Raw genomic sequence first — 26,182 nt, 5'->3', positions numbered from 1 at the left:
TCTCCTCATACTCCACTAGGACTTTCTAAAACCCATCCCCCATCCCAACCGTAGCCTATCCTACCTGGGAGTCATCCATCCCAGCTCCGGCTCCCCAGCCCAAACACCCCTTCCTCAGGGATCTTCACCAAGCTCCGGTTAAACTCAGGCTGCCCCCAGGATCAGCCTCATTACTGCCCGCCCTCTCCCCTGCATCTTGGAACCACGGGCCTGTCTGCTGTATCCTCTGTGCTTCTCACACCAATCATTCCTCTGCCCCACAGCCCAACTTCAGGCCTCGTCCTCTCCCACCTGACCCTCTTCAGAAGCCTCTGGATCAAAGGCCACCAGCACACTGCTGCCAGCACTGCCTCCCAGAATACGGCTTCACACCCAGCACCTTCTGGGGCTCCCCAGGGCCTGCAGAGTCAAGCCTCAATCTATTGGGCTGGATATACAAGGTCCTCCCACCCAGCACTCATGCCTCTGATTGCGAGCCCGACCCACCAAACACCTTCCCCACCCGATCATCCAGTGTGAAAATTCAGACTCAGCTCAGGATAGAGTAGCTTGCAGTCGACCAACACTTCCACTGAGAACAATGAGAAAAGCCAGACAAAATACATCTCTCTTAAGCTATCAGAAAACTGCTGACGCAACAAACACCAATAGGACCAAGATTCTGGAGAGGAGAGAACTGGGGAGAGGTGGGCTGATCTGCAGCTGCTTTCTCCCCGGGGACACTGCCAATCACGGGCACAGGCAAGAGGCAGAACAATTAGTGGCTTCACGGAGCTGGAGAGACAAACCGGGAGACTCGAGGGGCTGTAAACATGTGGCCAGTTCTCCCATCTACCAAAACCTAAAGATGCAATGGGTAGGAAGGCCTCTCTGAGAAGTAGAGGGATTTGGTTTTTTGACAGTCTCGCCGCAACGAGGAGACAAAATTAGGATTTAGAACCAACCAAAAGGAGAGGTCCCAGTGAACACACCATGCTCTCAGTGGAAAGCCCTGCGGCCTTCACCCTGTGATCGGGGTGAACCCTGAGCCTTACCAAACTTCAGGGCTGCCTCTCCTCAGCTCAGCCCTGGATGGATTAGGACTGCGCCTCCCTGCCCTCCTCTAACTGTCTAGCAAGGGACAAGGTAAACCCTCTCTGGAGGAACACATAATGATCTAGAGCCACTGTAATTCTATACAAAACGTACAGCATCCAATAAAAAAATTACTAAGCACACAGAGAAATAGGATATAAGATGGAAAGCCAAGAGAGAAACAATAGAAACAGATACAGATGATGCAGATATCGGGGTAAAAGCAGACAAGGACTTTCAAATAACTGCGACTAATATGTTCAAAAAAGAGAGGGAAAGATGGGGAAAGTAAGTAGAAAATAAATCAAAAGATGAAGAATTCCCCCCAGAGAATTAAAACCTACCCAAAAAAATGTTTAATAAAATGAAATTTCCAGAACTGAAAAATAAAACAATAGAAAGTGAAAACTCAGTAAATGGGGTTAACCCCATATGAGACACAGAGAAAGGGTAAGTGAACTGGAAGCAGGTCAACAGAAAATATCCCAACTGAAACAGAGAAAAAAGAAGGGAAAATAAAGTTTTTAAAAGTGTGAGAGGCACGTAGGAGGTGAACAGATCTAACATACATGGGACCACCCACACCTCAGCTCAGAGACCGCCGCCCCTCCCCAGGAGGGTTCTGGCCTAGGGTCTCCCTGCTGGCCCTGCCGCCGGGTCCGCTGGACACTGGGCTGCATCTTCCCATTCCCGCCCTCTGCTCCCTGGGGCCTGCACCTGCCCCTCCTGAGGGCCACTCCCCAGGTCCAAACACCAACAGGACCTGAGGGCAAATTCCATTTTGGCTATCTCCTCCCTCAGTGACTGTGGGGAACTGGCCCACAGTTTCTCCACAAGTAAATGGGATGATACTGCCTACCTTACAGGGGTGTTGCTAAGATGCAGTCAGCAGGGTGTGTAAAGGGTACATCTTGCAGACAGGAAGTGCTCAGTACAGGCAAGCCTTTTGGCCCTTTCCCCTCCTGAAGAGTCACGACTGCATTCCCACCTTCATATTTTCAGCGCCCACCGCAGAGCCAGCACTCACTGAGTCTCTGCATTGCTGCTGCTCTCATGACCCCTTCCCCTCAGCCTCCCCAGAGGGGTCAAGAGACTTGTCCAAGGTCTTGCACAGCAAGTTTACAGTAGAGCTGGCAGGAGAATCCAGATGTGTGGCTGTATCGCCTGTGGGCACTATCCCATCCCAGCCCCACTGACCTGAGTGCTCGGTCCAGAGTCAGGCCCGAGAAGTCAAAGAAGCTGAGGTACTCCCCGGCCACCAGCCTGCTGAACTCGTTGCTGCCAGGAGAGCAGGGGTTTTCCATTAGAAGCAGGGCACAGCAAACAGTGGGGGTTCGTGGCAGTGGGCCCCTGGGGACCCTGACCCACCCACCCAGACCTGCCCGTTCCTCTGCTGTCTCCCTTGCTAGCCAGTTGGGCTCTGACAGTTCAACCTTGGGCCAGGAGGTGGGGGAGTCAGGAAAGCTTCCTAGAGGAGGTGATGTCTCATCCAATACCTTCAGGAAAGGAAGAGCCACCCACGTGAAGGGAGTAGGAGGTGAGATGACGCAAAGTGTCCGCAGTAGGGGAAACTGTCCAAGAAGCTACCAGCAGGGCCATGTGGCCGGGGCTGGAGAGCGGGAATCGGGGCAGCAAGAGATGAGGCAGGGAACCGGGCCTGAGGGCCGAGGCAAGGACTGGGACTTGATCTGGAAGAGTTTGAAGCAGGGAAGGGGTGAGTGAGATGGCCAGATCTGTATTTGGAACACTGCCTGTGGAGTGGAGGCCCACGGGGGTAGGAGCTGTCCACGAGAGACATGGAAGGGGTGGGGAGGAGGGATGTTTGGGTGGCAGAATCCACAGGATGTGGAGACGGATGGAGTGGGTGTGGGGCATGACAGAGAGGGTGGCCCCTGGGGTGATGCCCAGAGCCCAGGACAACAGGTGGAGCTAGAAGCACCCATGTGAGAGTCATCAGCCCTTAACTGGTGACTAACAACTCAGTAGGAAGGGGGACGAGCCCATGTGAGAGGAGGGGGCACAGACAGGCCAGCAGATCCAGGTCAGAGATCTGAGGAGAACCCCTGTCAGGGTGAGCTGAGGGAAGAGATAGCCAGAGAAGGAGACAGACGAACAGCAGCCCGAGAGGTAGGGGTATGCTGTCCTGGAGGCCAAGGAAGAGAGTGTTTCAAGACTGGAGTGATGAATTCTCACCAAAAAACAGAGCATATTTCCACCTGAATCCAACCAAGCCCCGAGCTCTCCCTCCTGTTTACAGTAACATGTGAAGTAACACCATGAGGACACCAAATCCAAAACGTGGAAAGTTCTTCCGGACAAATGACTCTGTTTCTTCAACAAATACATGGCATTACAAAAAGGAGGGGGACTGGCAACCGCTGTTGGCTACAAGAGGCCTAAGAGACATATTGGCCAAATGTGATGCATGTACCTTATTTGCGTCCTGATTTGAACAAACATTTTTGAGACAACCAGAGAAAATTAAGCATAGACCAAATGTTAGAGATACTAAGGAATTTTTGTTAACTTTGTCAGAAATTATAATGGAATTATGACTGTCTAAAAAAATATCCTAGTCAGTTAGAGACACATACTAAACATTTATGGATCATATGATAGAGAGTCTGAAATATGCTTTAAAATATTCTAGCAAATGTGAGGGGAAGAAGCTGTGGGGGAAACAGATCAAACAAGAATAGAAAAATATTGATAACTTTGAAGCTGAGTAATGGGTACATGGAAGTTTAAGATGTTACTTTCTCTGCCTTTGTGTATGCTTGAAATTTTCATAATAAAAAGTTTAATTAAAGAAAAAGAAAGGGGCTTCCCTGGTGGCGCAGCGGTTGAGAGTCCGCCTGCCGATGAGGGGGCGACGGGTTCGTGCCCCGGTCCGGGAAGATTCCACATGCCGCGGAGCGGCTGGGCCCGTGAGCCATGGCCGCTGAGCCTGCGCGTCCGGAGGCTGTGCTCCGCAACAGGAGAGGCCACAACAGTGAGAGGCCCGCACCACAAAAAAAAAAAGAAAAAGAAAAAGAAAGGAGTGACCGGTGTGTCAAGGCTGTTGAAGGGGAGAAAGTTGAGGCCCAGTAGCAGACACCAGATTCAAAGACACCAGGCCGCCACTGACTCTAGTAAGAGGGGCTTGTGAAGGGCCCCTCCAGGGGAAGAAGCCAACCTGGAGGCACTGAATGTGCAGAAGGGGAGGGGACAGAGGCCATCCAGAGCAGAAAATAGAATTTTGGCTGTGAAGAGGCTGGGGGAGGAAGTACGATTTGAGGAAGGATTTTTGTTTCAGATGGGAAAGAGTTAAGCACAATTAAATGCTTATGGGAAAACTCTTGTAGAGGGAGTGGTTGAAAAGACAGGGGAGGGTGGGGATCAACCGTAATGAAGGAGGATGTCATTAGGTTTGGGGACTATAGCCCAGTGGGAGAGGTGAGGGTGTGGGTGATGCAATTTTTGGGGAGGCCCAGGGCAGGAGTGCCCTGGAGGCAACGGAGAGTGGAGGAGTCAGGAGGGAGGGAGAAGGGGGGATCCTCAGGACTTCCCTGTGGCCTAAGCCCCAGTCAGCTCTGACTTGGGGTCTAGAGTCTGGGCTGCCTCTCTTAGCCTGAGAGCAGCTCTCTCCAGAGGCTCGGCCTGCTTCCGTGCATCTTGAAGGCTTATGTGGGTGTTGGGGGTCCTTTGGATGGCCAGGCAAGGAGGACAAGGCAGGTGGACATGCTGCTGGCCGGACCTGCTCAGGACACACCAGCTGACTTCACAGCTGACTGTCCCCTACCCCTCAGGACTTCAACCTGGCTAGTTCCCTTCCCCCAAGTCCAAAGACCGGGGCTTGTGCTTTGGCGGCTCCCGCCCCTTCAGCTGGTCCCAACAGACACACAGTGAATGGGGCTTAATGAGGGCCAGGATCCCCTTCCCCAGCTCCTGGGTCCCCCGAGGTCCCAGCCAGGCCCAGGTTCCCCTCCCTCCTTGGCCCCATTAGGTGGCCCACCAGCCCCTGCCTGGCTGCTCTGTCCTCACTACCGTCCACCACGGCCCCATAACCACATGCCACATGCCACTCCCCCAGCCCCGAGGGGCCGCCCTGCCACACCTCTCCTCCCTCAGAGCCAGGGGCGCCCTCGCCCAGGCAGCCCAGAAAGGAAACAGATTTAGGGCAAGGCCCGGAATGAGGTCAGTGGCAGGAGGAAAAGTTCTTGGGGACTGTTGGGAGCCCCCAGAACCAGGCCCCCCTGAAAGCAGCCACCCACACCCCGCCTTGGGCCGAGGAAGACACCGGGTTTGCCTGGGGTGGGGGTGCGGAGATGAGCTCACTTCTTGCCCAGCTGCCGGGCAACATCGCAACGCTGGAAGCCCTCCAGGTGGTAGAGGCGGCGTGCCAGCCGGCGGGCAGCTTCACTCACGCCCTGGCCCCCGTTGGCCAGTGGGTCTGCGCTGCCAGGCTCCAGCCCCTCCGAGCTGCTCAGCTCTGAGTCTGAGTCCGACAGGCCGTCCTTCAGGCTGGGGTCGCTGCAGAGGGAAGGTGGGGTTGGGGAGGAGGGGGTCAGAAGCCGTGGCTGGGGGCTGGAAGGTCTCCCCAGGCCTCTGAAAATCCAGGGGTCAGACCAGGGAAAGAAGCTCTACTGCATCGGGACAGAATCAAGTCAGACTTTTAGAAAAGTCCTCAAAGGATATCATTAGATGATCAGCTCCCTGACTCCACCTTGGCTAGAAAGGCCTGGAAGGGCAGAATGGAACCTCAGGCTGGGGGTGCAGAGGGTGGGCACGATGACCTTGCAGAGGGCTGTTCACTCCAGACCCCCGGATGTCCTAACTTGCTTTGCCTTCTCTGGGTCTCAGTTTCCCCATCTGCTCAATGGTTCTCTTGGCTCCCAGCCTGGGCCCTGCCTCACCTGGCCGAGTTCAGCAACTTGTCCATGTCTTCCTCCTCGTCTTCCTCATCCCCGCCTGGGCCCGGGGGTCCATCTTCATGGAAGCCATTGGGCACGGCCGTGAGAGACAGGCGGCTCAGGACATTCTCGGAGCGGCTGCCGGAGATGGAGCGCCGCAGGGGGCTGCCCAGCTCCCCATCACCGCCAGCTGCCCCCATGTTCCCCTCGGACCCCATGTCCCCAGTGCCCAAGCCAGCCCCTGGCTCAGGGCTATCCCGGGCCCGCTGCTGGATGAGGGGCGTGAGGGGGGCCTCGAAGCTGACGCAGCTGTCGCTCTCATCCGTGAGGCTCAGCACATCGAGGGAGTCCAGGCTGCTGTACTGTGTGCTCCGCAGCAGCTCCGACTCCACAATCTTCTCAAATGTGGCGCTGAAGCCGTCCCGCACATCTGGTTCTCCTGGCCTGTGGGATGCGAGGACCAGTCACCATCCTGCCAGGTATCCCCCTTACAGGTGCTAGGATGGCACCAATCCATGTCTGGGAGCTCCCTGGGGGCAGGGAGTGGGCATGGATCGTGTCCTGTTTGTTCTTTCTGCCAACCCTTGCTGAGCACTAGGTGCCAGATGCTGGACTGGGTACCGGGGCACAGCAGTGAAAGGACAGGCGTGGTCCTGCCCCCCCTGCCCACCGTGCCTGGCCCACAGTGGGCATCACTGAGCTAAATGAATGAATGTGAGACTCTCCCTCAGCCTGGCCTGGGAAGGGGGTGGGGGGCTGCTTCCTCCAGGCTCCCCATCACAGCTAGTGTCACACAGGGTCATAATTTTGCTGTCCCCACAACCTGGGTGGTTCTTAGCCTGGCTGCCACATTCTAGCTCTCAGGGCTTGCCTTTAATGTCACCTCCTCAGAGAGACTGCGGGAGGCAGGCCCACACCACCCAACACACTGGCCCCTCAGTAGTGTCCATCCTCAGGGTACCTCTTCATTTCCTCCCAGCCCCTCTCAGCATGTAGTATTCTGTTTGTTCCCCTGTTTACACCTGTTTCCCCCCACCCACACACAAGGCCAGGAAGCACCCAGCACACAGTAGGTCCTCTAAACCCTGCTGAGTGGTGCACTGGGTGAATGGACACATGCCCATCAGCCCCACAGCCCACTACACTGCCTAAGCCCTTGCAGAGCCCTGTGCTGCCCCCGAAAAAGGCCTTTGCACCAGCGGTTCCCTCCGCCCAGAGTGCTCTTTCCTCAAGCTGAAGTCTTCCTTTCGCATCCCTTTCTCACCCTGACTGCCCTATTTATAACTAGGACCTGCCCCCAAACACCCCAGCCCCTTTTTCTTGCTTTATTTTTTCCAAAGCACTTGTCGCCTTCCAACATACTATGTAATTATCTATTATTTTTATGACATATTATCTGTCTCTTCACTAGACCATAAGCTCCACGAAAGTAGGAATTCTTGTATATTCTGTTCACTGATGTAGCCCCAGCACCTAAAATCGAGCATCACACATAGATGAACCGAGGCCTCTTATCCACTGGGGAGATGCACACGTAAGCAGGAAAAACAGGCAAGGAAGAGGACTAAAAGAGATAAAAATAGAGACAAAGTGAGAGAAGAAGAGAAATAAGAGAGAGATAAGAAAGAGACAGAGAAAAGAGATACAGAGAGCACGAAAAACAAAGACAGAGAGACAGAATAAGAGAAACAGAAAGTAACAGAGATAAAGAGATACACAGAGAGAGAGAGAGAGAGAGAGAAACATAGAGACAGCAAAAACAAGAGACACAGAAAAAGAAAGAAGCAGGCTGAGCCCAGCCCATTTCAGATAAACCAAGGCCCACCATTTGCAAAGAAGCACACCCCTGGTAACCTTGAGGATCTAGCCATGCCCTGCTTAGCCCCTAGTCCCTGGGGCTTAGCAGAGACTGAGCCATATTTGGAGGACTGGGACGTGCCCCAAACCCCTCCTTGGACCCCCAGTGCCTAAGTTTGATCCCTGAGTGCTGCCTGGAGAAATACTGACCTGAGAGAGAAAAGCTGAGGCCATGGCCATCGGCCACCCCTGTCCCACCAGGAGTTGAGACGGCAGCCTCATTCGGAGAAGGAAGTGGGGAAAGGGCAGAAACCGAAAAGGCGGTAGGGTGCCCAGCAGGGGGCTGGGATGGAAGTTGCCTTTACTGACCTCCAGGAGGAGGGGAGGGAAGAGAAGGGCCACTGCCCTGGCTGCCAGAGCAGACACCCAAAATCTGCCCAGCAGTTCTCTCTGCCAGGCCCATGCTGGGTCCTGGAACAACAAGACAGAGTCCTGCCCTTGGGGGCTCTCATCTTGTGTCAGAGCCAAGAACGGTCCCCATATCTACCACCCTCTCATGTACCTGAGCAAACCTGAGGGGTAGTTTTGACAGGGGCTTGAAGACCATCAGCTTAATCTCCAAACTTCCATCTGCCTCCACCTTCAGCCATCCTCCAAAATTATACCAACCTAAATACAAACAGCGTGCTCCAAGAAGCCCCAGCCTCCGGCCCGCCCCCATAAGCCCCGCCCCCCATAGGCCCGGATGGAAACTCTCTCTTGGCACACCCGGCACACGCTGGCGTCTGACCCCACGTACTCACATTCCTGCCCTTGGAGACCTAGGCACACTCAGCCCCACACATCCACGTGCAGACCCAAATGTGCAACTCAAATGCACAGGCCAGGCACACTGACATGCTCACACATCCCCGTGCACACACCAGTATACACACACATGCATGCCCCACAAACACATGCTCGCACACCTCCTACCCCCTTGTCTGCCCAGGCCAGTGCCTGCAGTGGTACACGGTAAGCCTTCTATATGCTTTCTTTTCTCAGCCCACACTGGGGGTTTCTAGACATTCCCCTGCCCCATCCTCGCCTCCCTGTCCAACTGGCACCTTTAAGACGCCGGGCCTCTCCACCTCCAGCTGAGGATAACAGAAATGGGGCTGTAACTCCAGGAAGTAGGACTTACTCCAATAAGTAGGAGCTCCTGGTCGAACTCCCAGATGGCACTCAGGGAGGAGTAGCTGACAAAGATTAATCCACATAAGCCTACTCTCTTGAGGTGAGTTGCAGAATTGGGACATTCTCATCTCCAAGAAGCAGAGGGATAGGCCAGATGACCTCCCACATCAAGGCATTTTGGAACTCTGATGTCCAGCCTGGGATGGAGGGAGTATGGCCCTCCAACCCCACATAGAAACAGCCCACGGTGGAAGGGGAGGTGGGGGAGGGATGGATTGGGAGTTTGGGATTAGCAGATGCAAACTATTATATATAGAATGGGTAAACAACAAGGTCCTATTGTATAGCACAGGGAACTATATTCAATATCCTGTAATAAACCACAATGGAGAGAAAAAAATTTTTTTAAAAGAAACAGCCCTATCTCTTATGGCCCTATCCTCCCAAAACAGGGACATAAAATTCCCATTTCATGTATGAGGAAAAACAAGAACCAGAAAGGGTAAGTGGCTAGGCCCAGGCCACGCAGCATTGGAGCAAATGTGGTGAGCCCCCCATCCCGAGACACCCACTTACCCCAGTGGAGGATCCTCAGTGTCTGGACAGAGGCTCCTGGAGGCATCGTCCCCCTCCGCCAGCCCACCAGCCCTCCAGGGCCTGGACTCTGTAGAGTCTTCCAGAATGTTTGAGTCTGGCCCCAGGGCTAGGCCATTGGTGAGGGAGAGGCCAAGGCTGAGGCCATGCAGGGCCATGTCCAGGCCCTTGGTATGCCCCTCAGTGTGCACCAGGGTGCCCCTCATCTCATGCCCTGGGCTGGTGTGGCCACTGTTCAGGTCCTCACTGGATGCCATTCCATTCTGGACCCCAGGCTCCTCCTCAGGCTCCAGGCTGGGGTCGCAGGTGGCACCATCTTCCCCAGGCAGTGCAGATAGAAGCTTATCCTCATCCATGGCAGCCATGGCTTCTACCCCGTGCTGGCTGCTTTGGGGACCCAACTTGACCTGGCAGTGGATGGAGAGAGAAAGGGGTGGATCAGAAAGAGCAGGTGCTGGGGGTCCAAAGCCCAGCAGAACCAGCAGCAGGCAGCCTGCCTGAAGACAAGAGGATGGCCCAGATGATCTTCTCAGGGCCTCTCAGCTGGAGTCTGGGTTCAGGCTGTGGCCTCTGCACTGCCTTGCTCAGGCCAGCACCACTCACCTCTCCCCGGACCCCCAGCCACTGGTGTGCCCCAGTCCTACCTTCCCCGTTAACTCTTATATATCTCTGTTGTGCCCTTCAGAATTCATCAAAACCCTCCGAGGAAGATCCAGTTTGGCAGGTACTAGGGAAGGGTCCAGGACTCCTCCAAGGCCACTTCCTCTCTCGCTGGTGAGAGAAGGGAACAAAACCCCAGGCCTACAGCAGCCAGCCACCTTGCCTCTTTCCATGTTCCCTTGCCCTGGCTCCAGGAGCGAGACAAGTGGTGACTGAAAAGATCTGGACTGGGGGCTGACTTTAGAGGGAGAGTTAAGTAGGGAGGCAAGGAAGTCAACAGAAGTGCAGCGTTATTAACAGAGGCCGCCCCAGAGAAGCCGAAGTGAGGCCCCGAGGAGGCGCTGTCCAGGGTGCTGAGAGGGGCAGCGCCACCCGGGAGACTGGCCGAGAGCGGGGCTTCCTCCACCGCTGAGCGCCCAAAGCCCTGGCTGCGCGGGGTGCAAGGAGGAGGGGGCCTGGGGTTCCCCTCCACACCCGGCCCCGGCCCCAGCGCTCACCCATCCTTGAGGAGGGACTCGTGAGGAGGCTGCCACGGGGCCCTCCAGGGGAGAGCACTGGAAGGGGAGCCCCACTCACTGTGCGGCCTCGTGGGGTCCACGTTGGGACTCCTCACTACTCCACCCAGGCCAGCCCCCTCCCCTCTGTCCTGCCCGGGGTCTGTTTCTCCTCTGTAAAATGAGGAGACCCATTTTCCCTGCCATCTCCACACACACACCCTTTTTTAAACGGATCAGAACAAGCTCAATTTCCCAGAAGCTTCCTGTCCAATCTCAGGAGGGTGGGCAATGTGACGGGCTGTGCTCTGGCTCTCCCCTCAGCCCTCTCTGCCCCACCTCACCCCTAGTGGCCTCTGCCACCAAGGACACAGACCAGTCCCCCCAAAGAACTTCCTTCCTCCCCTCTTTGGACCTCAGCTTCCCCCAGTAACCCCACTCTCCTCTGGAGAAAGGGTGCTGGGCGTTCAGGAAACGGCGGGAGAAGGAGAGGCACGCAGGTATAGCAACAGGGATTTAAGTGAGGCCCATACTCCCCATACTCACCTGGTCAAAAGCGTCACCTGAGGAACTTGTTAAAATACAGATAGGCCCTCCCTCAGGCCTCCTGAACCAGAATCTATAGGGAACGGGTATAGTAATCTGTTATTCTTATAATAAGGCAAGTTTGGGAAACACTGGGTTAGACTCCAGGAGAAACTTCCCACTTAGAGATGAGCCTGGAGAGGAAGGTGAGTCTACTTCTCTGGGGGCTTCTGGGCCCTTGGGAGGAGCTCTGCCACCACAGGACCACTTAAGATTCATGTACCCCTTGGTTTTCAAACACGGAGTGGAAGAGAGCAGGCAGGACCGATGGGGATCTGGGGCCCCAGCCCACCCACCCTGACAGTCACCCCCTAGAGTTTTGAAGACTGTATGAGCATAAGATTTTACTCTAAAAAACAAAACAAAAACAAAACAAAACTTCCACAGACTAAAAGAAAAAAATCTGAAAAGCTAGGCTCTAGAATATCTGGGCCCTGATCCTAGGACACTGGAGACCCCAAGGGGCTCGGCACTGAGTGAGGGATTCTTTCTGGTCTGCCCTAAATCCCTGCTGCTGCAGTTGCTATTTCAATCCGTTCCCTCGGGTTGTGTACTCAGAGCAAGGAGAACAGGAAGTAATCTCCTCAGCTGAGACTCCTTGGGGGTGAGGGGAGCATCTAAAAAGGAAAGAGGAGGGACAGTGGAGCCTCTGGGCCTGCTGCCTGAGTTCTAGTCCTCTGGCCTGCTTTCTAGCCCACAGGCCTGGTGAGCACTGGATCTGTGGCACAGGGTTTCAACCTAATTCCACCAGGATTCCCACACCAACACATAGATGCTTAGGCCCCCTTTGGCCAGGCCTCTGCCTGAGCTCCCAGTGAGGCCTGAGATTTGACAGCATAAGTGGCTTCACCTGGTGCTCAGTCTACACCAGCCCCAAAGCCAGGGTTATGGACAAATCAAGGACCTCCTGGGAGGCCCCTACATCACCTCCAACTTCCAGCAGCTGCCTCAGGCTGGCTCTAGCCCTACCTGCCCTGCCATGTCCTCCTGCAGCTGAGAGCAAGATGGAGGTTCTGCCAACACCAGGCACGGGGCCGGGTCCTCAGCTTCTGAGGGTGGACAGACAAGGGGCACATTGAGCTCCACTCTGGGAAGAGGCCCAGAGTCCCTGCCTGGGCTAAAGGCCAGCTGAGCCCAGAAAGAGCTGAGCCAGGACCCCCCTCTCTTGCTGGGACCAAGGGAGGGGTGCCCTTCGGGGCAGAGGCGTGAAACAATGCCCCAAGTCCTCACTCTGAATCACCATGTGACCTGGGACTCATCATTGTCCCCTCTGGCCTTTGTGAACCCATCTGCAGAATGGGGGCATCACCTCTGCTCTCCTTCCCCAGGGCTGGTGGCAGAACTTAAGGTCATGAATGATGAGAGGACTGAGATCCAAGGAAAAACAAACTCACTACAGAGGTCAAGGAGAAAGGCAGCTATGGCCCACTCTCTCCACTACCACATTTGACATACGGGGAGACTGAGGCACAGAACCAGGAAAGGCTTTGCCCCAGGTCACACAGTGAGTAGCTACCTCTAGACTCAGGAGTAGCCTCCCTCTGCACCTGGATGGGCTGGAAGTACAGGATGAGCCCCAGTTTCCCAGACCCTCCCTCAAGATCATGGCTCAAATCCTCATCCAGAAGAGTCTACACAAAGCAGTGACCCTGCGCACTTCCAGCCCTGCTGGCAAGAGCAGGGGAGGGGGTACAGCTGGGCCACAGGGCCCACTCATGAGAAGGAGATGCCTACAAATGACAGCCCAGCAGTGGCTAGATCCTCTGCATCCTCCCTCAGCCAGAACCAGGCCCCTCTCTCAGCAGGGGCTCCTGTGATTGCCCTTGGGATAACCTTGGGCATAGCAGCCTCTTTTTCAGCACCAGCCAAAATGGGGTCCATGACGGTAATGGAACCCTGGCTGGGCCAGGGCTGAATGCCAAGCCAGCCACTTTCTGGGTCTCAGCTGTTCCTGCAACAACCCTATCCCCCCCTCCCCACTCTCCCATGGCAGCTGGAGTGAGTTGTGAAAACACAAATTATATCATACCCCTCCCTCACTGGCAACCCTCCATCAGCTCCCATCGCCAATCTGGCCTCCTCAGCATGGCCTAAAAAGACTCTGCCTGAGCTGGTTCACTACCCTCAGCCCATCCCCACCCCAGCAGCCACACTGGCCTTCTTTCTGCTCCCTGAGCTCATTCCCACCTCAGGGCCTTTGCACCAGCTGTACCCTTGGCCTAGAATGCTCTTTCCCTAGATCTTTTTTTTTTCTATGGTTCTAGCCTGAACCAGTTTTTACTATGATGGTTTTATTTTATTCATTTTATTTTTTTTATTATTATTTATTTTTATTTTTGGCTGCATTGGGTCTTCGTTGCTGTGCGCAGACTTTCTCTGGTTGCGGCGAGCGGGGTCTACTCTTCGTTGTGGTGTGCGGGCTTCTCATTGCAGTGGCTTCTCTTGTTGTGGAGCACGGGCTCTAGGCGCATGGGCTTCAGTAGTTGTGGCATGCGGGCTCAGTAGTTGTGGCACGCAGGCTCAGTAGTTGTGGCACGCGAGCTCTAGAGCGCAGGCTCAGTAGTTGTGGCGCACGGGCTTAGTTGCTCCACGGCATGTGGGATCTTCCTGTGTCCCCTGCATTGGCAGGCGGATTCTTAACCACTGCACCACCAGGGAAGCCTTCCCTAGATCTTTAAATGACTGCCTCTTCTGTCACTCAGGGCTCAACTCCAGTGCTGCCTCCTCAGAGAGGCCCTCTCTGACTACACAGCACTCTTTTACACTCCTTCATGGAGAAACATATCTGCTAAGCATCGTTTAGCAGACCTGAAACTCCCTTTTCTATTTGTTTCCTTATTTTCTGCCCATCTCGCTCACTAGGTGGTAAGTTCAGTGAGGGTGGGGACTATGTCATGTTCACTGCTGTCTCTCCCAGAGCCTAGCACAGTGCCTGGCAAACAGTGGACACTTTTTAAATATTTAGTGAATGACAACCTAGAGATTACCATCATCCCCATTGTAAGCAGAGGCTGAGAGAGGTTGAGGACCATGCTCAGGGTCACGAAGGTGGAAAGTGACAAGGCTGGCTTCTGCGTGGAACGACACGGGACTGTCATAGGGATAACCTCGTAAAGTGCCTTCCATGCTGGGATCCAAGCTAGGGACTGTGGGAAGCCCAAGGAAAGGGCTGGAGGGCCCAACATGTTCTCTAAGACAGAGGGCAGATGCACAGGTGCAGGCGCCCGCATGCACGTCTGTGAGCAAGCGTACGGTACAGGCATTTGTGGGCACACACACACACATCCCACATATATTCAGACCCATAAACACACATGAAGGGAGCTGGACAGCTACTCATGAGGTAGGCTCCTGAGGTGGTGAGGAGCTTACAGGCCTAGGGGCAAGGTCCGGGGCAGCTAGACCTACATCACTGGGCAGCTGGGTGATTGGTTGAAACCATTCTGCTCTGGGAGCAGCCGGGGCAGGGGAGGGACAACCCAGTGCTTCAGGCTAGGGCAGGTGGTGGGGAAGACAGGAACCCACACTGACCACAGCCACAACCCTGGCATCAGGCAGCTGTGTGGGTTTGGGAGGAGATGGGGGAGTACAGGCCAACCTGGTAGAAATGGGGGCACAGGAGGAAGAGCTGGGATAGGGGACCCGTGGCACTGAGCACTACCCAGGACAGGCAAAATCTAAGAGTCTGTGGGATGTCCAAGAGTGCCTACAGCCCAGGCAGGGTATGTAGAGGGGACAGGGAACAGAGAAAATCATTCTGGAATGTCAGTGTACAGGCAAAACTGAGACTACTGCTGTCCCAGGCAGCAGGGCTGGGAGCCAGGCACTCAGGTGTTGCCTCCAATGTGCTAGGGGGGCTTGGGCAAATGAAACCCTTCTCTGGCCTCATTCCCTGTGTACATCAGAGATTCCTAACCATTTCTAAGCCTTAGACCTCTTTGAGCATCTGATGGAACTCTGGATCTTGCTCCAGACAGACTCACACAGGTACACAATATTCTGAGTATTTTTTGAGAGGCTCATGGACCCCTACAGCCCATCCATAGGAACTGGGCATGAACCCCAACCTGGACAATCCCCAAAGACTTTCCACCTCTGACATTGTACACTCGGAGTTCCATGAACGCTACTTGGAAAAAAAAAAAAAATGCTGGAAACCTTTCATTCTCAGACCTATTTTCTGCCCCCTGGGAACCTACCCTGAACACCCCCATTGGTTCCACTGCCCTTTCCCAAAATTTCTACTACACTAATCGACTCCCTAGCTCACCCAGATTTTAGCACATAGGACGGGATCTTCACACACACACAAACACACAACTGTACCCACATGGACAGTTAAATTAGACGATCAGCGCAAAGGGCTGGTGTGTTGTAAGTGCTCAGAACAGACCTTGGCCAGCTGTGCCCCACGCCATTCATGGGGCCCAGGCTGGCCCAGACCTGTCCACTCCAGGCCTCCACAAGAACCTGCTGAGCCACTGACAGCACGAGCAACAGGGAGGTGACAGGAAGACCTCTCAGCGGGGCCCCTGGATCACACAGCTCACCATGCCCCCCCACAATCTCTGCCAGCCAACAAGTCTGGAGGTCAGGACCTTCCTGTCATCCCAGAGCTGTGAGCACACTCCGAGGCACAGATCAGCCTGGGCGTGTACTCCTCCATGTCCCACCTGGCCGGGGCAGGGAGATGCCCCGGATAATACGGAGGGATGTCTACCCAGGAGCCTTGGGAACTGCCCTGCCTCCCTTCCCCAAAGTGACCCTAATCCTTCTACCTACTTGGTCTTCTCAGCTTGGACCACCTAGTGCCTCAGATGAGACAGTCCAGGACAGTGGGTCAGCGCCCTAACTGTGCAGTCAGAACAACCTGGCTTCAAATCCCACAAGCTGTGTCACCTCAGGAAAGTTGCCTACCTCTCTGAGCCTCAGCACCCTCCTCAGCAAAATGGGGGTGGTGGTGCTAACAGCATCTGCCCCACAGGGCTGCAGGGAGGACAAAGGAGATGGCTTGGCTGCGATGCTCAGCTCAGAGTCAGGCACAAGTGATCAGGGAAGGGTGCTTTTCCAGAACCATCTCTCAGGTCTGCAGGGGAGGGAGCTGGCTGCCCACACTGGGGGCGGAATGCACAGTAGAGCAGCACAGGACACCCAGTGGACCCCAGCAGACATTTGCCCTAGGCAGCCTGTCAGAGCAGGTTCTGAGGCAGCGGCTTCAGAAGCCCAGCCTGAGGGTGGAGGCAGGAGAAAGGCTCCTGTGGGGACCAGGAGGATGGGCCAGAGAGGGTGCCCCACCCTTTCCTGAGGCAGGTGAGGACCCTACAGTCCTGGCCCCACTAACACTCCTGCCCCAGACCCGGCTCCCTCCTAGCTTTCCATCTCAAGGCACAAAAGCCACACCAGGAACAGGGCAAGGGCCAGGGGTCTGGACCTCCCTTAAAAGGCTCCCATTCCCTTCAGGTGATGTTAATCTGGGATTAACCGGGAGCCCAGCAGCAGCCTGCTTTCTTCCTCTCAGCCTGGCCTTGGGTTGTGGGCGTCTGGAAGGCCTCCTTTCTCATGGTGGGGCAGGCAGAGGTTCCTGGGATTGGGTGTACGTTTGCATCTTATCTGCATGTGCCCCGCAGCCTGCTGGGACTTTCAGGGGCCCCTGGGCCCAGCTCTGCAAAGGTCATTCTTTTACATCTCCCAGCTTACTTCACTCGCCACCCCACAGCCACTTGGCACCTTCATTTGCTTAGCATTTGCATACATCTGCATGCTGGTTTGGAGAGCCCTCAACACTGATGAAATTCACAGCGTCTGCTGTCAAACCCCAAATCATGTTTATAGCTGGTGACTCTACCCCCAGTCAGCTTCCCTGCAGGGTGAGCCCTCAGTTATTTGGGACCACAAAGGACTAGGCTGCTCTGGTTGAGCTGGCTGCTGCCTGTCTTCCTGGAACTTCAGCTGGCACCTGGGACTCACTCTGCTTCTTGAGCCACATTTGAGCCATGAGCCTGCAGGTTGAAAGCTTAACCCCAAAAGCTACAATGAACTGACCAAGGGCAAGTCCTCCCAGCAAGTCCTGCCTTGGCTAAAAAGCCTGGGGAAGGGCAGACTCCAGGGGCTCAAACTCTGAGCAGCCTCCCCCCAGTCTGGTTCAACAGCCAGGAGAGATGAACCAAGAAACTTCATCCTCCCTGCTCCCTGCCCAATTTTCATTTACCCCATACTCTCGAGATCCTCACATTCTCTGTCCACCCTGCCTCTTCCTCTCTGCCTCCTTCCCTGAGACCTTCCTCCCCACCCTCTCCCCAACCTCTTGATTACATCACTCCACGTAACCCCTCCCTTGCTGAGGCTCCTCTTCTCCTCCCTCCGTCCTCTTACCCTGTCCTCTACTGTCTGTTTTAGGGCTTCGGCACAGGGTCTGACAAAGGTTGTGGTCTCCTTGGGCCCGGTTGAAGGTGAGCAGCATGTGGTGCAAAGTGAGCGGGTGTGAAAGGGTCTGTCCCCATCTTTGAAACTGGCCCTCCTGTTCAGCCATAGCCCACTGACGGGAGATCCGGGGGCTGGTAAAAGTCTCACCCCTTCATGGACTGTCCATGCGATAGGAGTGTCCATGGGATAGGAGAGAAAGAGAGGAGTCAGGAATGACGCCAGTATTTCGACCCTGAGCACCTAGAAGGATGGAGTTGCAATTCCTGAGATGGGGAAGACCGGGTGGAGCAAGTTTGGGAGAGAAGATCAGGAGGAGAGGAGCTCAGCTTTGGACAAGTTGGTTTGAGGTGTCCAGTAGACATGGCAGTCGAGATGCTGAGTGGGCTTTTGGAGCTCAGGAGAGAAGTCAAAATTTGGGATATAAATCTGGGAGCTGGCAGCATATAGGTGGTGCGTAAAGCCATAGGACTGATGAGATCGGCTCAGGAGTGAATGTAGATGAGGAAGAACAGCCATACAAGGGCTGAGTCCTGAGCACTCCAATATTGTGAGCTGCGGGTTGGGGAGAAGGAGACTGAGAAGGAGTAACCACGAGGTCAGAGGAAAACAGGACAATGGATGTCCTGGAGATCAAGGAATGTATTTCAAGGAAGAGGGAGAGATTGAAGGTGCCAAAGGAGGCAGATGAGGACTGAGAGTGGCTATTGGGTGTAGCAACATGGAGGTCATTGGTGACCTTGAGAAGAGCAGTCAGTGGACAACCCTTCTGGGGAGGTTTGCTGTAAAGAGGAGCACAAAGATGCAGTGGTAGCTGGCTGGAGAAAATGAGAGAGCCATCTTTTAAGACAGGAGAAACAATAACAAGATATCTGCTGAAAGGGACTTCCCTGGTGGCGCAGTGGTTAAGAACCCGCCTGCCAATGCAGGGGACACGGGTTCGATCCCTAGTCCAGGAAGATCCCACATGCCTTGGAGCCACTAAGCCCGTGAGCCACAACTACTGCACTCTAGAGCCCGCAAGCCACAATTACTGAGCCCGCGCACCACGATTACTGAAGCCCGCGCACCTAGAGCCCATGCTCCACAACAAGAGAAGCCACCGCCATGAGAAGCCCACGCACCGCAACGAAGAGTAGCCGCCGATCACCGCAACTAGAGAAAGCCCGCGTGCAGCAAGGAAGATCCCACGCAGCCAAAAATAAAATAAATAAATAAATGTATTACCAAAAAAAAAAAAAGACATCTGCTGATGGAATGATCCACTGGGGGGGAGCCTATAATGCAGGAGGGGGCATTTGCTGGAACAGTGTGCCCTCCGCCGCCCACCTGATAGGTTCCCCCTCTACTGCACAAGGGGACAGGATCTGTTTGCACAAGTCAAGGGCTGGCCTAAACCAGGAGCAGGGACACTTCATCCGCAGCAACTGGGGAAGGCAGAGCAGTGGGTACAGATGCTAGTGGATGGGTGAACGTAGCACTGGGAGTCTGAGGAAGTTCTAACTGCTTCTGTTTTCTCAAAGAAGTAGGAAGCAATGCCATCAGCTTTGAGGGAGGATTGCAGAAGAGGGGCTAGGGTTGAAGGCAGAACAGAAAGAGTGAAACAGTCATCAGGTAGGGGGAGAGGGAATGGACTTAGGACCCATGTGGGACTGCGGGACAGCACTAAGGACACACCCGAAGTTCATGGTTTTGAACTAAATGTGAGACCAGTCAGGGCAGTGGATTTTCTCAGCCCCATTCAGCTGCACAGAGGGAGCAGACCAGGCACTGCAATTAACCAGGGTTGGGGTTTTGCCAAGCAAGTATGAAGAAGTGAAATGAGGTAAGGGAGTTAGGGTCTTCAAGGGAGAGACTATCCTGACTTTTATAGTGGCAGCTGCCTCTGAGCCGGCCCCTGCCCCCACTCAAAGTCCCTCCGCTGCTGGTACCTGAAGGCTCACCATCCACTCCCTGCTGTGGGTTGCGTGTGGCCTTCCCTCTGCCCGCATCCCACCAAGACCTGGGGAAGTGAACTTCCCATACGCTGTTCCTTTGACCTGGAAAGTGCCTCAGACCTCACACACTCAAACCAGCATTCTCCACATCCTGTCCAAGCCATTGCATGACAGCCCTCCCCACCACTAGTCAGATACCAGTGCTCTTCATTCTGCCTCCTAATCGCTCCTTACTCCATCCCTTCTCTCCACCCCACACCTGCCATACCCCAGTCCCAGCAGGGCCACCACACCAACTCCATTCCCCCTGTGCACTCCCTCCGTGCGCCGTACGCAGCAGCCTAGAATCCAGTGCACCAGCATCTTGTGCTGGACCATGTCACAGCCTCCTGACCATCCCTTTCACCCCGTTCGCCCCGCCAGTCCATGCCATCCTCCTCAGAGCGCCCTTCCCAGCACTCACATCTTCCTCATCACTCCCCTCTTTAAAACCCTTCAGTAGCTCCTCGTGCCCTTGGGGAAAGGGCCAGCTGTCAGCCCACATTCTAGGTCAGCTGTGGTCCAGGCCCCACCCCCTTTCTTCCTGTCTTGCCCCCCACTCCCTCTCCTCCCCCCCGACCCTGTGCCCCTCACTGCTTTCTCGGGGCTTCTTCCCCACACTGACAGCACCTGCCCTGAGTTGTGGCTCATCCCATCCACACCCCTGAGGCTGTGAACTCCTTGAAGGCGCCATTAGCATCTGCTTAATCACCCTTCTCCGGCCTATGTTCTGAAGGGGGGGTTCAGTCAGTTTTGCTGACCTGGAGTGCGGGTGACCAGGTGGATGAAGCTTCTGGAGGTAGGGAAGAGGGAGGAACAGGATTGAAACAAAGGGACTCCTTAGCCAAGTGACCTAACTTAGCACCACCTATTACAGCACAGGCTAATGACATGCGCCTGCTGATGGACACGACATCACCTATGGGATATTCCTGCCCAAAATATTTAACCTGACTCTACTCATGAGAAAGCAATAAGACAAACCCAGAATGTGGGGCATTCTACATGAACACTGACCAGGGCTCTTTAAAACTGACAATGTCATAAGAGACTTCAAAAAAAAAAAAAAAAAGCAGAGAATTGTTCTAGATTAAAGGAGACTAAAGAGACATAACTAAATGTAATATGTGATCCTTTATCAAAAAAAAATTTTTTTAAGCTATAAAGAACATTACAGGGACAACTAGAGAGATTTGAATATGGATTACATGAGATTAGATGGCATCATTAAATTTCTTGGGTATGATCAACAGTACAGTTATTATGTAGAAAAATGCCCTTGTCTCAGGAAATTCATGTTGAAGTATTTAGAGCTGAAGTGCTATGATGTCTGCAACTTACTTTCAGAAGTTTCAGAGAGAGAGAGAAAAACAAATGTGGGCAAAATGTCAACAATTGGCAAACTAGGTCTCTAGGTGAAGAGTATATAGGTGGGTGTTCATTGTTCGATCAGATGTGACAAGACAAAAAGTTAGGGGGGAGGGAAGGGAGTGGAGGGAGACACTCTAAAGAGGGGAGCTCAGGGCTCCTGATGGCGCAGGACTCAGGTGAGGGCAGTCCTTACTGCAGCAGACAGCACGCTGGGCTGTGGGCCTGACCTGGACGCCGGAGTCCTCCTGGGCCAAGCAGACACAGCCCTGGAGTGGCTCACCACCTAAACAGGGTCAGGCTTACCTACGAGCAAACCAACTTAGGAGGACAGGGCCCTGCAGGAAACAGCCAGGTCCCAGGGAGACCAGCAGGGCAGCCCTCAGCCGGGACAGGACTGGCAGGAACAGGGGCCCTAACCCACCTCTGCCTGAACCGTAGCAAGGAGCTGGGTCTGTCCCAGGCCCACCCCCCTACCAAACACCCCTCAAGGGGTGACAGCCTGAGTGTATCCTCCCGTGTGAGGAGCCAGGCTAAATATGGAGCCCCAGACATAAGATGCCTCTCAAAACAGATTTTCCTGGAAAAGACCATCTGGCAAAGAATGTCTAGAGCATCGTCTGTCATGAGAGGCAGTGTTGTTCTCCTTCAGGCCAACGTCCGGAACGGGAATGCCTCGATCCCAGCTCTCTAGAAGATCCCAGCTTAGTGCCTCCGTTTTCCCCAAGTTCACTCTCTTGCTCCAGATGAAAAGGTGCTCAGTCCCACCTCCCTCCTAACTTGTACCTCCAAGGAAGAAGAGAATGAGATTGGGGACAGAAGTCCAAGCTTCAAGCAGTTCTGCCCATGTGCAAATCCTGATTCTGCCACTTACTAACCAGGTGACTCTGAACAAGCAACTTTTCCCTGAGCCTCGGTATCCACAAACTGGAAATAATGGGCATACCTCCCTCTAAAGGCTGGTCTGTGTAGGAAAGTACTTAGCACAGTGGCAGTGCACGATTCTGGAAGCTGGGCGAAGCAGTGTCCCCCCCACCCCTCTCTCAGTCCTGTCAAGAGCAGTAAGCCCTTTGCAGGTAACTTTGCTCCCCTGCGTTAGGAAACACTGCGGGTCAGGTCGGCTGGGGGAGTGCACACCCATAGCTGTCAGACCAGCAGCAGGAGGGAAGCCTCTCAGGCTGGCACAGGGCGCTCCTGGGATTACAGGGTACAAGTCACCTAAGCATTGAGGTTTCAGCCCCTGCAAAAGGCACCAGCAGGGGAGGACTTCAAAGGGCATTCCAGTCAACCTTCTACCTTTAGTTGGGCCACCACCCACCTACTCATCCCAATGTGTGGGTATTCTCTGGTTCAGGCCACAACCTAGGGACCTGCCATGTTTCCACCAGGACCAAACTTTGCAGTAGCCTCATTCAAAAGCCACTGACTCTTACCATATGCTGGGGAAAAGGGGCTCTTGAGAGGGAAGGTGGGTATGACGTAAGAGAGGTTAGGTGGGTAAGGGAGGGCAGCTGGCCCATTTTGCTGATTCAGAGATCACAGGTCATAGAACCTGCAGCATCCCTGGGAGGTAGGGTTCCTAACCTCCCAAGCAAGGAGTGGAAAAATGACTATATCTGCCAGGGCCAGAGGTTGGACTTGGAGATGGTCCCAATGCCCCTTCCCCACTCTCCCTCGAGCTGCCTGAGTATCCCCCATTAAGCAGCTTTGTTTCCAGGGTCTGGAAGAAGGAGCTGGAGAACCCAGGAAAGTCCAAATGCCTCTCCCCAAACCCAGGCTGCTCATCTGTCCTGGCCAAACCCTGAGCCCTCTCCCTGCTCCCCATTCACCCACCCATCAAGTTCAGCCTGGCTTATCCTGAGCCTTCCAGGAATTCTCAGGCCCACTTCCATTGTGGCTGGTGCCCCCAGTTCTCTCCCAGGGCACCCCAAGATGGCCCTAAGGTTAAGGGATGGGCTGAGGCAGTGGCCCCCTGGGCCTGTGCAGAGACAATGCCCCCAGTTCTGACTCAGGGAGTCCCCAGGTCCTCCAGGGAGAGCAAGAGTTGGAATACCTCCTCCTAGGAGGGGGGCCAGCTAAGCAAGTGGTCCCCACATCTGGACTCCCTGCCCCACCCCAGCCCTAGCAGTGACTACTAGGACGCCTCCCTCCCTGCGGCTGCCACAGCCATTATGTGCCTCCTGGCCTTGCCTGATGCCTGCCACGCCCCCATGCAAGCCCTGCTCCAGCGGCAGAGCTCAGAGCCGCTGAGGCCTGGCCGCTAAGCCAGGCTGTCAAAGTTGGGAAACTGGAAACAGAAATAAATCTTCAAAGCTGCTCCGTGGTAAAGGTGGTGGCCAGCAGGCCTGGCACCCAACACCCCAGGTCCCTGGCCACCAAGCTCCAATGGCACCCCATCAACGTACACATATGCACTCGGATTAGACAAACGGTGGGGGACGCGGGGTGGGGGGGGAGGAGATCAGGAGACAACTGGGCTGCCGGCCCTAACCCTCCCTGCAGGCTGGCCTGGGGCTCTCTAGCGGTGCCCTCTCTCCCTGGCCCAGACTCTGCCATCCCGGGCTTCCTCTTTCGGCCCCATCTCCATGACAACCGTATCCTTCAGATGCTCCAGCCGCCACGGAATTGATCTCGAAATGTAGCTTTGTTAGCAGACCCAGGCGGGCACGGAGGGCGGAGGGCGGCGCCGCCACCCAGCATGCTCCCCCCAACCCCAGCAGCCCCTCCCGGCCCCCAGCCCGGCTTCGGGAGGGGCGGGGTCCCGGAGCACGCTGACCCTGGGAACAAGGTGTTCCCGCACGGCCCGACTCACCGCTCCGGCTCCCAGTCGCTGGGTCCAGCCTCTCACGGTGGGGCCATGAGGAGGCCACCGCTGGACTGACCGTCCCACTCCGCCACCGCCTGTCGGGGCTCCCGCGCTCGCTGCTATCCCTTCAGGTGTCGGAGCGCGTCTGTGGAGAAGCAGAGCAGAGGTGGGGGGACGGACGGCAGGAGGGAGGGAAGGAAGTAGAGAAGGAGGGAGGGAGGAGCGGGAAGGGCGGGGAAGGGCGGGGGGACTGCGGGCGGGGGGCGGGGGGAATGGAGCCGGGAATGGAGCCGGGAGGCGACAGCGGCCACGCAGGCCGCCCGCCCGCCTGCCCACCTGACCCAGCTCTGCACTGAGGGCCGGATCGCGCGCCCGGACCCGGCCGAGAAGGGAGGCAAGCCCTGTCCCGCACAAGCCCGCGCCGGCCCTTTAAGAAAGTGGGGGAGGGGAGCGCTGCGAGGTTCCGCCCCCGCTCCTAGCCCAGCCGAGCTCCAGCTGTCCTCTAACCCCGGGCCAGCCGGCCGGACCCAACACCCTCGGCAGGACCTTGGGGCCCCAGACCCTGAGCCCTCAGGAACCACCCTCCTCGAGGTGAAGGAGGGAGCGGATCCTTGCCCTCCTCCCCTGGTCTGTTCGTGGTCCGACTCCTTGCCCTCCACACCCCCGCCAGTGCTCGCGCACCGTGGCGCGCGCGCACACACCCCGCCACACACACACCCCGCCACACACACACCCCGCCACACACACACCCCGCCACACACACCCCGCCACACACACACCCCCGCCCAGGGGAGACCCAGCCGACTGAGAGGAGCGAGGAGTGCCGGGATCACGGTGGATGATCCCAGAGAGAGGGAGGCTGAGCCCAACCTACTTAGCTACCTACTGAGGCAGACAGAGGGACAGACAGACCTGGGGTATGGGGTGAGAAGGGGGGCTTGGGACAGAGCTGGAAGGAGTGCAGTGAGGAGGGGTGCAGGAGAGAGGGACAAAGGGGAGAGACCCTGAGGGAGGGGAAGGGAGGAATACAGAGTCCCAGTACCAGGTCAGGAGCCCAGTACTCTGGGCTGTGGAAACTCTCTCCCGAGGAACCTGCCCCACAGACCCTGCTAGTCACCACCTGCAGACCTCCCCCCACCCCAGGACCCTAGCTCTGAAGAGAAAGTTGACAGTATTGTACCTGGGCTAAACACTAAAAAGAACATCCTGGCTGTGAGGCTCCTACAGGGCAAGGTTCCACCCCTCAGAGAGGTAATAAAGGGCCCCCACCCACAGGGATCTAGGGAGACCGGGAGCTGTGGAGAGGCAGGGCAGGTGAGCAGGCCCCATGCCATGGACAAGGGAGATCAGGTTAGGGTCAGGCCCTACCACAGGAAGCCACTTTCCACCTTTCTCCTTCCACTCCAGCCCCCAAGCACTGTTCACTTCACCCAGCTCCTTCCCACCTCCACACTTTTGCAAGTATTCCACCCTCTGCCCTGTCGGGCCTTGATCCTGCTGTGCTCAATGAACTCCTACCCAATCTTCAAATCCCTGCTTAAATGCCTCTTCCTCCATGAAGCTTTCTGCATCCTTCCTCCCACCCATACACACATACAGTTAGGGACCCTCTTCTTAGGTAGGAGAGGATGACAGAAGAGAGGATTTGCTGACCTATGAGGGGTGCCTAAGCTGTGCAGAGTGGCAGTAATTGGAGGTACGGGGTCTGAGCTGTGATCAGTCTCCTCCCTCTTCAAGCTGGGCTACAGCTGGAGCTGGGGTTTCATCAACCACAGTGACATTTCTGCTATTAACTGTGCATCTACTGGGTGCCCGAGTCCACACTAAATGCTTTCTACGTGTTATATTTAACCCTCAAAACAATCCTACCACCTGTTTTACAGATGAGAAAACAAACTCCAAAAGCATAAGCCAGGAGGTCTGATCCTGTAGACACAGCTGAACAGTTCAGAGGGCACTCTGGCCACAGCCCTTCATGGCCCATCAGACCCTAGGACATACCCAGGGAGCCACTCTACTGCAGGGGCCCAGGATCTTCTCGAAGGACACGGAGGGATCATGGCTTCCCTGCTGTCCTGCCCTCTACCTTCTGCCCTCTGCTACCTGCAGGCAGAGCTGGGCGGCAGTTGGCAACCAGCAAGGGCGGGGGGAGGAAGTGGTGGTGACAGGGCTTTGCTCCTTATCCTCAGGACCCATGACCTCAAGTCACAGCTGGACCACATTTCTGAGTTTTCACTACCCAATGAGGATGGTCACAGCCCCTCTTGTGGGGCAGGGATGAAAGGAGTTAATGTGCTCGGTGCCCACCCACCCAAGACCCGGATCACAGATGCACCCAAC

General features: G+C 55.4%; 1 protein-coding gene across 1 annotated transcript in view; it reads right to left on the bottom strand.

Annotated features, from left to right (window-relative positions):
- The window catches only part of PSD2 (pleckstrin and Sec7 domain containing 2), a 50,298-nt gene extending 26,298 nt beyond the window's left edge, over nucleotides 1-24,000 (bottom strand). Inside the window, exons 1-5 of the mRNA XM_060143729.1 lie at nucleotides 23,849-24,000; nucleotides 9,516-9,940; nucleotides 5,970-6,410; nucleotides 5,392-5,586; nucleotides 2,272-2,352 (exon numbers count right to left, since the gene is read on the bottom strand). Of these exons, the coding sequence (XP_059999712.1) occupies nucleotides 2,272-2,352; nucleotides 5,392-5,586; nucleotides 5,970-6,410; nucleotides 9,516-9,898 (1,100 nt within the window). The 5' untranslated portion in view covers nucleotides 9,899-9,940; nucleotides 23,849-24,000. The remainder of the gene's footprint in view (nucleotides 1-2,271; nucleotides 2,353-5,391; nucleotides 5,587-5,969; nucleotides 6,411-9,515; nucleotides 9,941-23,848) is intronic.
- Between the last annotated feature and the right edge of the window lie 2,182 nt (nucleotides 24,001-26,182).

Source organism: Lagenorhynchus albirostris, chromosome 3 (assembly GCF_949774975.1).
Source record: "Lagenorhynchus albirostris chromosome 3, mLagAlb1.1, whole genome shotgun sequence".
In the NCBI taxonomy this organism is placed as follows: Eukaryota; Metazoa; Chordata; class Mammalia; order Artiodactyla; family Delphinidae; genus Lagenorhynchus; species Lagenorhynchus albirostris.
This window is presented reverse-complemented; position numbering and strand designations above follow the sequence as displayed.